Genomic DNA, 13459 nt, shown 5'->3' on the forward strand with positions numbered 1-13459 from the left:
CATAATGAAAGTTTTACAACAGAGGATCTTCGCTGAGCTCTGGAGCCAACGTGGTGTGATCCTTTAGGGAGAATTGTGGCTGTCGCTCATGATTTTGATTTGGGTTTTGATAACACGCAAACAATTTCCCTTCTTTTTCTTTTGTTGTCAACTCAGCATTGTGTGTTTATTGTCTTGACGGCGAAAAAAACCTGTGCTCCTCCTCTCCTCTCCTCCTCCAGTGAAGGTTCACTGACTCTGCTCTAACAGAGTGTCACCCGCAGACGAGGACGAAACACTCTTCCATAAACACTGCACTTCTCATCGACGCTCCGCTGCAAGAGCACAAAGAGCCAGTGACAGATTGTCATAAGCGACTAAGGCGGAGTGAGAAAAGGGCTGCTGGGGCCTGCTCCCGAGGTTTGTGAATTGCTAATGTGGAACATATGAAGCCTGTGCCGGGGCTGTGACTGCCAGATTTCATTATGCCACCTCTCTCCCCGCTCATGATCTCACTGCTAAGGCACGCTCGTCTGCAGCGAGGCCCGCAGTTGCACCATAACTCTGCAACACTTTGCAGAATGCGTGAAAGATGCCCGAGAGTCGAGACTTTTGCCTGTTTGCGAGTGCACGTGTGCGCAACTCGTGTTACTCCTCTCTGCGACTGAATACAAGTACATGAAGTACAAGAAAGAGGAAGGACGACACACTTCTGGCCCCGTTTTGTACTTAACTCTTCAGGAAAGCCCACCTTGAGAGACTCACAGCAGCTTTTTCCATTATGTCCACTTAAAAATGAAGCAACACTATTATTATCACGCCTTGTTTATGTCCATTAGATGTTAGCAGCTCCACCAAAGAGTGATTTCCCTTCTCTGATTGTCTTATTTGAGTAATTATAGCGATGGAAAGAGGTAAAACCATCCAGGAAACATTAGATTAAATCACAACTGACTAACAGCTAAATAGTTTTTCTTCCCTAAAACATTCACAGTCAATTAAAAGCTTTCTACTGAGCTCACTAGTTTGTACTCCCATTTAATAAAATCCTCATCAGTCCACCATTATAAAAATAACTCCCGTAATGCACAAAGTGTATCCGAGGGGAATTTTCCTCTTAGTAATTCCAGACGTGACTTTTCTGCAAACAAGCACGACTGTGAGTATTTAGCACTGGGCACGAAATATGTACGACTTCCAGTTTTCCTCCGGCAACGTGACACTTAACATCTCATCATTATCCTGCAGGGAGGAGAAGGAAATGAAGAAGCCCCATGCGGACTCAGATCAGTGGGAGTATACTTCGGGAGGGCTGGCACTCTCTCATGAAGGCGAATTCCCCCCTCTGATCAATCCCCTTCACACCCCGTCTCTCATCGTGTTTGCTTACACTGAGACCTCAAGCTGTTTGGACATGTAAATAACACTTTCGGAGACTGTTTAGCTAAGCTCAATGGGAGTTGCTGTTGACTTTTGGAGCGTTTTGCTTAATTACAGGTCCCAGATTGTTTCAGGTCTAATGGCCTAATTACCGCTGTATAAATTAGCCTAATGTTCTTGCTGTGCAGAGCTTTCTCTACTGTATGCAATGCTCGGGCACTAGAACAGAGAAAGATAAAACAAAACAAAAAACCTTAAAAAAAACAGGTCTTTTATTCACAAAGAGCAATGGTGAGAAGAGGGGAGAAGAAAGCAAGCAGAGAGGTTAAATACCAGAAGAATGTTAAGTGTTGGCTTGCCAATCTCTCTGCCATTCATCATATACACAAGCCTGGCAGATCACACTATGCCCTTCCTCGGTAAATCAATAGATTTTTCCGCTGTGTTCTCTTCTTTTTTCTTTTTTTTACTTTCTCTGTCTCTCCCATTCAACTTCTCTCTCACCCTCAAACACAAACAATCTTTCTGTGGGTAAAAGTAATTAACAAAAAACTGAGCACAGAAGAGAAAGTGAATAGTTTAAAAAAAAGGAGAGAAAAAAGAGAGAAAACGTCAGCTATGCACGATAACAGGCTCTCTGTTCAAGTATACATTCCATCGCTACTCGCTGTCAGAAGTAATTTGTTTGTCTAGACTGAACAAGTCGGTCAATGCCCATCCTTTCTCCCTCTTCATGGTTCTACATGTCTACACATATTTGCAACTGGGCTTGACGTTGGAGCAGGTTATCTCTTTGTGCCAATATTTACAACATTAAGTGCGCAATAATTTAGTTTTTCAGTCAGCCAAGTGTTCACTATCCTCTTAAAACACTCTCATGACCTGCAACAATTTGCTGCCGAACTTTATACAAGCCGAGGTTTAAACAGATGACTACCCCCTGCAAAATATGTATCCATTTGCACGACATTTATCTAAAAATAATGTACAGTAAGAAGCTGTGATTTTAGTCGAGGAGTCAGGAAACCAGGATGATGAAGATCAAGATGTAGGCCGTGCTTCAAGTAACTCGCAGTTACCTCTCTCACCCCCCTTCCTACTCCATAAGTCACACAAATATCTTAATGGAAAGCCAGCATCTGCAAGACATTTACCAAGCCAAGTCAATCTTAACAAATTGCACGCCAACACAAGGGCCCTTTTCCTCGCTAAAGACTGGAGCTAAGCACGCACACGGGTCTTCCAGAGGCCTCCAGCACCATCCAACCTCGGCTACACCCCGTTTTTCTTCCCTTACATGCCCTCCCTTTCCTCCCTGTATCCCAGTGTGGATCAGGGAGTGAAGGTTATTTCACGAGGCCTCTGCGGAGCGCCAATCTATCTCCTACATTTGGTGAATTTCTCCAGATTGGGATAAGCTGGGGAGCAGAACAAAGCGCTATGCGTTGGGCCTCTCCCCTCGCTCCAGCACCCTCTCTACCCTACACCACCCTCAAGCTTCCTCTCTTCCCCCCACCCAGCTGGGGAGAGATTTACACAGCAGTTTAGTAGTTGAAACACGGCACTACACCTCTTTCTCTCTCTCACTTTATCTCTCACATCTGTCTATCTCTTTCTCTCCAAACAGCGATACCTCTCAGAGAGAAGGGAGTTGATTTAAACCTCAGGTTAACTCACCAGGACTTTGCTACATTTATTTTGCTTCAACTCTCCCTGTGTGATTTATTCTACCCAAATAAAAGGCTGCTTTAGGGTTTGATCTTTTTTGAGATCTTTATTTAAGTATTGGGGGTCACCAAAGAAATGAAAAAGGGGGATTTTGTCTACAGAGTCCTACAGAGTCTGCTTCCCATTAAATATCCGTATGATAGAAAATGTATGATAACTAATTCGGGTTTACTGCAGCACGTATGAGCTGTGGTCATATCAGTGACAGAGTTCATGATTGCCACAGCTGTATCAGACCACTGTGTGACATGCTGACCCTCTATGTCACAGCTCCTCCCAAGGCTCATGTGCAGGTGATACTAAGACTGCATGCGGCTGTGTGATAGTGACTGTGAGGCTAATACACCGGCATCACAATAAATAAATTAAAAGAACTGGGACAGCTTCTCAATTTTGAACCATGCTGAGGAGGTGGTGACCAAGACCAGTGAAGATATTGTAATTCTGTATATAAAATGACATTTCCAGGTAGCCATTGTTCTCAATGTATCTCTATGTGCAGTGAATATCATCTTTAAGTTTGATCGAGAAAGGAAAGGTAGTGAGCATTATTTCATCTTTATTTTCTATAGTCAATGTATGACTGTATGTTATAAAGAAGGAGCCAGTTTGAAAATGCTCAATGATGCATTCAAGTGCAATCTGACTTCTATGATTTGAGAGTGGGATACTTGAAAACACATTAAGGAAGCAATAGAGGCCAACATGTTGTCTGTTACATTACAAAATTTGCAGCTTGAAAAGAAATCTTGGTAAAAAATGTGAGGTTGAGATCATGATCAACGACAAAATGTTCTGGGAAACCATCTTCAAGCAAGTTTGAAGTACCTGCCAGCTTATTCTCATACTGCAGGGAAATTAGTGGAAACCAGTGGCCCTTAAATATATTTAACAATCTTACAACATTCCTCTCTGTGTTTTTAGTCTATTCTTTTTTCTTTCTTTTTTTTCCACCAAACCCGTGCAGACATTAGACAAAGTCTGCACAGGCCTCTAGAGGTACGTGGCCATTATTTGGGCTAATGGAGGAAACTGTGTGTCACAGAGCAAAGACAAAGCCCAGTGTCACAGCAATCAGACAAATGGCTGCTAGGCTCTGCAGGGCCAGACAGGGGTCGACGCTTCTGGACCAATTAGGTCTTATGAGTGTAACAACATCTGGAGCACTCTGGTTTTCTTTCTTTTCCACTTCTCTGTGCTTTTTTTTTGCGTTGCTGTCACCTTACCCTCTCTTTCACCCTCTCTCTGTCTTTCACTTTTGCATCCTCTTCCTAATTCTTTTGAGTTAATCCCGCTCTCGGCCTGCCTCTTTTGCTTTGCCTCTCTCATTATTCAAACCGCATCCTCCTGATCTCTCCCCTTTCCCTCCTAACAGCATCCCCAAAACAAGGACGAAGTTGTAATCCATTTACTGCACCCCTGTCAACAGATTCCACCCAAATAATCCTAAAGACTTACAACCGGGTGTAGGTACTATCAAGGGAAAGGGAAGATGGAAGAGGCAGAATGCACATGGGAAGTGAAGCCGTAAAGAAAAGAGGGAAGAGAGAGAGGAGAACATACAAGGGGAGTTGAGAAGTGAGGCAACAGACGGAGGGAACTTGTGTCACAGTGATTTGAGTCTTTGTCACGCAGGTGGCGCCCAGGGGTTCCCTCAGCCTGGGCAGAGAGACAAACTGGGGCCCATGTAAACCTTAAAGAGGATTAACCCTGCCGGAGCGCTTTAATGAGACCTGAAAGTGCCGGGCACCGGAGAGCCCCACTGATTGAGCCGCGCTCGAGTCGGCTCCCAACGGTCCGCTGGCCCAGTGGCCCAGCAGCGTTGCAGCAGCCCTGTGGCCTACAGCTGCCCGCTCACACTGAGCCACATCAAAGCAGCCTGTCTGGGAGAACCCCGAGATGGGAGGAAAGGTTGGAGGGAGGGGGGAGTTGGGCATGAGGGAGGTAGAGAGTGTGTGAGTGAAGGAGAAGTAGGAGGAGGAGGGTGCCTGGATGGAGGAATCCCTTATCTCCTCCTGAGAGGATGCTGCTCTGTGGTGCGAGATTGTCTGGAGCTGCCACCTGTCCCAGGCATCTTTGAAGGCAACACTAAAGCCTGTGATGGGCCTGACCTCCTTGAGCTCCCATTCTTTTATGTCTCTCTTCATTTTCTGCTTTGTTACACCACCACCCCCCTCCTTCTCCTTCTCCTTCTCTCTCTCTCTCTCTCTGGCTCTTCTCTCTTTCTCTTACCCTTCTGTCTCACTTATACCCTCAGATTTAGCTCTGCCTCCCGTTCTCCTTCATTCTCTTCTCTCCTGCGATATCTTACATTTCACCAGGCTGCTGGAAACATTTTAATTATACTGTGTTCATCAGCCTCCTCTTCGTGTAGAACAATATATACTTTCAACCCTCCAGAGACTAGAGCAAGATACGGGTTGTTGGCTGACGGGATAAGGGTGCTTATCTTCGCCACTATGTGAGAGAAATGAAAATACAAAAGAGGAGCGATGAGATTTGGATACATGGACAACAAACATGTAGAAGGGCATGAAATAGCTGATTCTCCCACAGCACACGGAGGTGATTATCCTACTGGAGACTACATGGTAACTTAAGGAGGAGAGAAAAAAAAAGCTCAAGATATTGCGGCTAGCTGAGGAGAAACCACATGAGCCTTTCAGTCGTCTTGTTTTTATAATATAGCGCTTAATGTTATTGTTGCCAGTGGTGTTGATTCTCCTTTTGGATGGTCAAGATGCAGCAAATCTTCATTTTAAGCCTTTCACGACATCTGCAAATGTGCCATTGTTCATGACTCTGCTTCTGTGAATCGACCGATTAACCAATCTCATATGAAAAGAAGTAAAAACACACAAGACAGATGTTGCTGCGATGATACCAAGAAATGCTGAGTATATTCTTCTTTCAACATCTTAAGTTCCCTGGAAATTCTTCTTAATTCTTCTTTAGCCCCTTCATATTTAATCTTGTCATTGTTAATAAGAGCTGCCATTATTCTGAGATGTTCTGTTCACACGCATCAGCTTTGTGGTAACGAGAGCACCACATGACTTTAAGATGGTATGAAAGTGCATTCTCGTAGCACTTCAAACTCTGCTTAACCCCCTTAAACCATCGAGCGCCTACAAAAGGGGGCACATGCATGTGAGAATATGGCCTATCTTACAGCATGAGATGCCTCTAATAAGCTGTATAAAAGGGGATCATCTGATTATCCCTGGTGTGCTGGACCAAGAGGCCACAGCAGAGCAGCACAGACCCATGTTGTTCTTTCTTGATGAAAGGAGGTGGATGGAAGGAATCCCTCTCCATTGCCTGCAGTGTGCCCGGGGCTTCTTTGTGCCGGCACGCTGCTGAGGGACTACACTGTGCCACCATACTCCAAAAAGCCAATATTGAAACAATCACAAAGAGAAACACTTACCCTTTACCTGCATCTTCTTACCCCAGGCTCTCCTCTGTACTCTCCATCTCTTTAGGGGGAAAGGATGTAAGGATGTACACCAGCTAGTTTTTGTCCCATTTAAAACCAACAAGAGGCCCGAAAAGTGTGTTCTTTGAGTGCAGAAGAGCTTCCTTTTTTTTGGTGTGTTTGTAACTTTATTCCTCTGATACATACACACATTTTATAATTACTTGCTCTTGCTGTTTTTGCAGCTTTTACTCAAGACAAATGGAAAGGTCTTGCGTCCTCCGTATGTACTGAATGACCAAGCAAGCTGTAATTAACTGTAGGGAGTCGAGCGCCATTGTTGTGCAGATCACGTTCGGTTTGGTGACAGCTACTGTAGCTCATTCAGTTCACTGGTCAGCTGCATTTTGATACTGAGGCAAGACGAGACTGACACCAGGGGCAGCGCCTGGTGTGCTACGGCCCAGTAGACCTGAGATCAGCTCTGCACAGCAGTTTGGTGTTTAACCCCTGTGACTGGACACCCACCAACCCCCACCAATCATAAAACCTAGGGACGGTTTTTCCACTACGGCTTCAGTGCTCCCCGCTAGCTTTCCCAGAACACAGGGCATGAATGATCCAGGTAGTAGCCACCTCTGGCTGGGCTCAGAGAGTTGGGTTACTGTGATACGTGTGAAGGAATCCTTCAGTTGAGAGATCCATGCCTCCACTACCTCTAGCTTAGCAGGATTGGTTTCCGAGATCAGTCAAGGACAACAAGGCTTTGGTGTGGGGATTTGACAATGGCAGCCAGATCTGGGCTTGATTTTTAAAAGGGCTAACCCAAAGACTATTGAACTGATAGGCAGCCATCACAGTCTGGATAGGCACTAAATGTGTCTGGTTTTCTTCTATGAAAGGCCTGTACTGTATCACAGATATTGCACTGCTACAAAACTTGTGCCGCTTTGGCGCCAAAATGCTTAAGCATTGTCTCTAAAGCTTAGAGATTTAACTTTACCCTCTAGTTACCTTCCTTTCACTAAACATTTTTTTGGTGTTTTTTAACATTTGCAAGAAAGCCATTGAAATGGAGGGGCTTTAAGTCCCTCCACGGATGTGTTTAGTCTGGCAAAGAAGGGCAAGTGTTTAAGAAAGAAACACTTTAAAGAAGACGATCTCCTCAGAGGAGGCAGAGATGCTTCGCCAGCAAGTGGGCTCACTGTTGCTGCAGGACCACTGACCGACTAATCGGCACACAATGTAAACAGATGTTGGCGCCGCGCATCCTATTCACACTTCTACACAATTAAGATGTTAAAAAAACACTTCTCCCTCATTAATCCTCATCTCAATCCTTTCTTCTTATCCCACAGCAAAGCCCCATGTATTAGTGTTGTGGTAAGAAGGATATGGACTCTTATCCAGTGTTTGCCCAAGAAAAGCGGCTAAGACTCAGGCATCACCACGATTAGCTAATGCTAACAATAGGGGCAATGTTTCCTTAGTGCCTCTTCTTTTCTGCACTGAAGTGGGTGTAAAAACCAGAGTAAACACAGTCTTAGGCCACGGACATAAGAGGAGTGGGAGATCACAAGTCTGGGTGAATAGCAGAGATTTGCCCAGAGCACAGAACCCCAAAGATAAAACCCCCTTTGCTCCCTTCTCGTTGTTCAACTCCCACGCCTCCCAGAGCTTCGCCACCACGTTAACGACCCAGCGGCCAGGTGTGGGGAGGCTGCAGGTGCCGTTGTATTTAGGCACATTAAGCACTGACACACACCAGCGCTAAGAGTAATCGGATTTACCTGGCTGTCTGCAGCATGGCGTGGCTCACTGTGCAAGCACAGCACAAAGGCTTAGGGCCCCCTCTCCATCACAAACACACACACGCACACACCTGGGATGAATTTAGGAGGTTACAAAGCCCTCATAATAGAGAGGGACTGCCGTTGGTGGGGTAAGACCTGTGTGTAAAATGTGTGTGATCACACGTCTATGGAACCAGAAACCAGAACAGGAGCCAGTGGCTTTTTACACCTCGTGGTGCAGGAGTGGCGACAGACGCTACAGGCTTCTGGTTCAAAGCAGCAGAGGAAGGGAGGGGAAGCGTAGGTTTTAAGGGGGAACCCTTTTTCGTTCTGCTGACCCTCAGACCGCTCATGGGGATTGAGCTCTGGTACTGGGTTCAATCAGACAGAATGGGACGGCTGCCTTTAGGGACGCCCCATGTCCACAACACCTGGGGCCAGGAGGAGGTGTTTTACACAGCAATGCTCTCATCTCAGATCATAAGTCTTCCTGAGCAGAGTCAGGATCAGAGAAATGACTGAGAAACATCAATGAAAAGCACCAGAAGACACAAATTTGTATTTTTTTTTTTTTTTTTTGGTCTTTATTTCTCTTTATAGCACTGGTAACCAATTAGCTCGTAACTTCATCGTGTAATTTTTGTGCTCTCACATTTCAGCAGTGGAAACTAGCGAAGGTTTAGGATTTTTCTTCATAAATTATAGATTAATGTATCAAATAAGTTTTACTAAAATGTGGGAAAAGCCGTGCTGAAAGCTTCCACCTTTCAAACAAGCATCACTGTGCTACTGCCTCCATGATTGCAGCCTTCCAGCCTCTCAAATCCCAGCGCACAAAGAAAGTGTCATAAAGCACTACGGCCCTTTTGACTTTTCCGGCTGCTTTTGAACTCTCCATTTCAGACTGTGACTTTTCCACATGACCCCAAGCCTCAGAGTGACCCCTACCCCTCCCCAACTCCCTTCCACCCTTCCACCCCTCCCCACCCCCACCCCAAGGCTTCAGTGGTCTGTAACCTCCAGAGCTCCTTCACACATACCCACACACATACATAAAATGAGATGTGGCAGTGTTGCTGAGTTAGGTCAGGATGTAATGGGCAGTAATGTTCTGGCCTCGAGGGTCCTGTCCACAACGCCATCGCCTGGTTTTAAGTAACCTTTCCCTTAAAGAGGAACCTTAGTGACTCTCAGGCACCCAAACACAAGAGAGCAAGCAGCTAATGAAGTGGCTGAATAAATAGAGTTACAGTACACGGTTGGGGTCCACTGGACTTTTTCATTACTGCCTCTGGATTAAAATCACTCTGTCCCACTCTGTCTGCCCCAATTCGGAGCCAATTTAACCAAACTAAACAAGCTATCACATCAAATCCTTGTCTGCAGGCTAAGTCCTGGCTACAGTGGCCACCGAATTAACCTCCTAATCAGCCTCTTACTCCCCAATCATCTATCTCCTGTTCTCTCTTTCTACACACACACACACACAGTTCTGACTTTCATCTTACTACCACTGTCTATCTCACCTTCTTTTTTTCCCTCAAATTATCTTCAGTATCTCACTCAAGCCACAGCTTTCCCCCTCACTACAATCTCTCAGGCTTCATCTACATTAGTCTCTCTCTCTCCCTCTCTCTCTCTTTCACACTCTTTCACTCTCATTCTCTCGCCGCTTTTCTCTCACACAGTCTCTGAGTCCCAGGGAGAGAGAGAGAAGCAGAGTAGGGGGTGGTGAGGTTTGACTCCACACTGCTTTGGGGCTTTGAAGTGTGTGTTGATGAGAGAAAGTGGAGTACTGTGTTCAGACAGGCCCCTAATGAGGGAATTAAGAAGCTACGCTGGCCGTTCCCCATACTAACTTCCCAGGCACAAAACAAGACAAGGGTGCGTGCATGTGTTCACAAGTGTGTGATTGTGGGTGTGGGTGTGGGTGTGTGTGTGTGTGTGTGTGTGTGTGTGTGTGTGTGTGTGTGTGTGTGTGTAGACACGAGTGTGAGCATAAAAGAGAGGCTAATCTGTCAGACTTAATCAAGTAACTGACAGTCCTGCCTCTCACCTGTAGCACGGAGGAAAAACTAGTTGGAAACATGTCCTTGAGCTGTGCACTTTCTTTACTTTACAAAATAAAAAGTATACCAGTGTTTTTTTAGTTAAAAATAAATAATATTTAGTGGCTAGTGGACTTACCATAGTGTGAGTCTAGGTAGCCATTGCGGGGGTCCATGGTGAAGAGAGTGCCTCTGTATGGGAGGGCATGCTCAGCCAGGTGGGGCAGGGAACTGTGCAGCTCCTTCTTGAGCAGGGAGGGGCGGTCCTCTGTGGAGGTTGAGGGCTCCTCATTCACGTTCCTGTCGTGGGCACCGGACGTCGGGGCCTGGGAGCTGATAGCATTGCGCCTCTCGCGGTGGTAAGGCGTGCCTGAACTCTCATCTTCTGCAAAGACAGGTTGAGAAAAAGAAAGTAGGATAAGGACGGGATGTCAAAGCTCTGGGAGGAGGAAAACAAGTAGCTGCAGATTTATAATGAGCAGATATTGGAACAAAAATTGGCAGCAGGTGTGAGAATCTCTTTCCCTCTCTGATTGTTTCACACACACACACACACACCACTGAACACACGCCTGGTCTGAACCCCCACACACATGGTGAGGAATCAGCTCACATAGAAGGACAGGGTAGAGGGAGGAGCAGGAGATCAGCTTTGTACACCTGCAACCTACAAGGAATTAAGAGTGTAAATCTACCAGGGTTTGCCTTCCACGAAGCCAGATGTGGGAGTTCAGAGGCATGCCGTGTATGAGCATGAACGGACACCATGGATGAAAAAATCCCAACCTCTTCATTTCCCAAAAGTCTATTTCAAAAACTCAGCTATGTCTGTTCTTTTTAAAAACAAATGGATTCCCATGGAGGAGGTAACGCAGGCTTTCCGCCTGCATTCCAAGCTGCCCATTAACCAGCGTCATGGGTTGTATCAACCCCACCCTCCTTCAATCTCTTGCTACCCCCCTTCCTCTTCTTTTCCCCTGTTCTCAAACTAAATCTCTCTTTCTCTGTCTGAAGGCAAAATTAGGAGGAGTGGGATCTCTGGGGAAAGCTTTCTGGCATGCTGGGTAAAAAGGATAAATGTGGAGCTGAGTTCAAGGGCTGATCTCCACCAGAAAGACATAACCCTTGATCTTTAGCCTGACCTCTGAGCCGACATGTATGAGGGTCAGCTGACCTTCTGACTGAGTATTAGTCTCTTCTGTAGTATGATATTATATATTGGCCAAATCAGACAGTGGCATGGCATCTCTGGCATTTAGTTTCATTTTGAAATGTCAGATTTGCAAAAACACATTAATTTTTGCCAAATGTTTTTAGATTTATTGTTCAAAGAAATACACGTTTAATTATTTAGCAATTCACATATTCATGGGCAATGGTCTACTAAACTGTAATATCTATGATGACTGCATTATATTGTGTTTATGGTGGATTGGTGCACACATTAGTCAGTCATTGTATAGAATGGGGAGAGAATTCATACATGTGTCCATATGCAGTGTACTGTGTGTGTGAGGCTCTGTTATATTGTAGGGTGATGTATTATGGGTAATCACTTGATTGTAGGTAGCTGAATTTCTTGTTTATTGCTTTAAAGTGGATGTACTGTTTGTGGATTAAAGCGTTTTGCAGTTTGTACTCTTGAGTAAGATCATTTGCTTAGTGAGACAACTTCCTTTTTTTCCCCCCTAACCCCTGAGCTACTTTCTTCAACTCTTTCATTCAGTCTGATCAACACAGTCTAGTCTAGTTTTCTATTCAGGCCATGATTCCTTCATTAGCTGCTGCTGTGAATGGCCTCCATGTTCAGCCCCTGCTTATATGCAATTATGATTTCAGGATGTTGGTCATCAGTGCACTCCGGTGCTCTTGCCTGCATTTATGTCTCTCGCTGAGAACCTGGCAAAATGCCGCTGTGCTGGCGCCAGAGGTTCTGCAGTATTAGCAGCCTAGCAATACACAGCTTCCCCACTATGCACTGCAAACCCTGACAGCATCCAATTGCCAACTAAGAACAGAGGGGAGGGCCAGATTAAAGAGCACTACCTTAAGCATTGAAGAGGGCCGCCATAATGCTGCACCACTTCATAGAAGAAGAGAAGCAATCCAAAAAGGGGGAGGTTAAGAGAGAGAGAGAGAGCGAGAGAGAAGCAGAAAGAGAGAATGAGATTGTGAGAGGCAAAAAGAGAGAGAGAAAGAGAGAGAGAGCAGGAGGAACAACCCACGGGTCCCGCTTTTATTCCCCTCACTCTCCCACATCCATTACCTGCGTTCGGGCCAGCCGTGCCACAGCGCAGCACTGGCAACAGATTCAAGGATTCTTAACGCGGAACTGACAGCCAGAGAGGCAAGCTGCTCTCATCCGCAGGAAATGACAGTGTCAGTTATGATATAAGTATTTAATCCTATACTGCACAGCCAGTGATCTTATTAAGGGAATAATGGCATTTATACGGTTAAAGCTGGATTAATAGGTCTGCTCTTGCAAAGCGCAATATTAACATAAAGGGATTTCGGAATTGGGTTCATCTCCTGACAAGGATTGAAAGTCGAGACTATAAACTATGCTGGGAGCAAGCACTGCTAAGGGTAGAGCATGTAGCTGTGTGTAGAGCGCAGGCTTGGACTATGTACTCCAGGCTCTTCCGCATCCAGAAAATCTAGCATCACATCTGAGGCAGTAAAAAAAAAACAGTCTACATATTTATGAGCTTTTTTTTCCTAACCATCATAGAGATATGATGTTTCTTTTAAATACATACATATATTTTGAGGGGTGAAGGAGGAGCATTTTATACCTTTATTATAGGGGCAGTCGAGAGATGACAGGAACTGAAGAGAGTGATGGGGAGCCAGATTGGAACCATGGGCGTTATAGTTATATTGCACGTGTCTTAAATAGTCGGCTATCGGGGGGCATCACAGATATTGATGTTTTATTGATAGACTCATCACTGTGGCCAGAGATAGTGTAGCAGTTAGGAGACCATTGGGAACTAATACTGGCCTAATACATCTTCTGGTCAATTTACAAATAATAGAAAGTCAACTGCTTACTTTACAACTATATAAATATTTTTTCACTTCCTACATTTTCTCTCCACTTCTTCATT

General features: G+C 45.2%; 1 protein-coding gene across 1 annotated transcript in view; it reads right to left on the reverse strand.

Annotated features, from left to right (window-relative positions):
• The window catches only part of gli3 (GLI family zinc finger 3), a 75392-nt gene that overhangs the window by 46155 nt on the left and 15778 nt on the right, over positions 1-13459 (reverse strand). The window contains exon 2 of the mRNA XM_062441152.1: positions 10486-10731. Coding sequence (XP_062297136.1) covers positions 10486-10731 — 246 coding nt within the window. The remainder of the gene's footprint in view (positions 1-10485; positions 10732-13459) is intronic.

Source organism: Scomber scombrus, chromosome 20 (genome assembly GCF_963691925.1).
Source record: "Scomber scombrus chromosome 20, fScoSco1.1, whole genome shotgun sequence".
NCBI classification, from domain to species: Eukaryota; Metazoa; Chordata; class Actinopteri; order Scombriformes; family Scombridae; genus Scomber; species Scomber scombrus.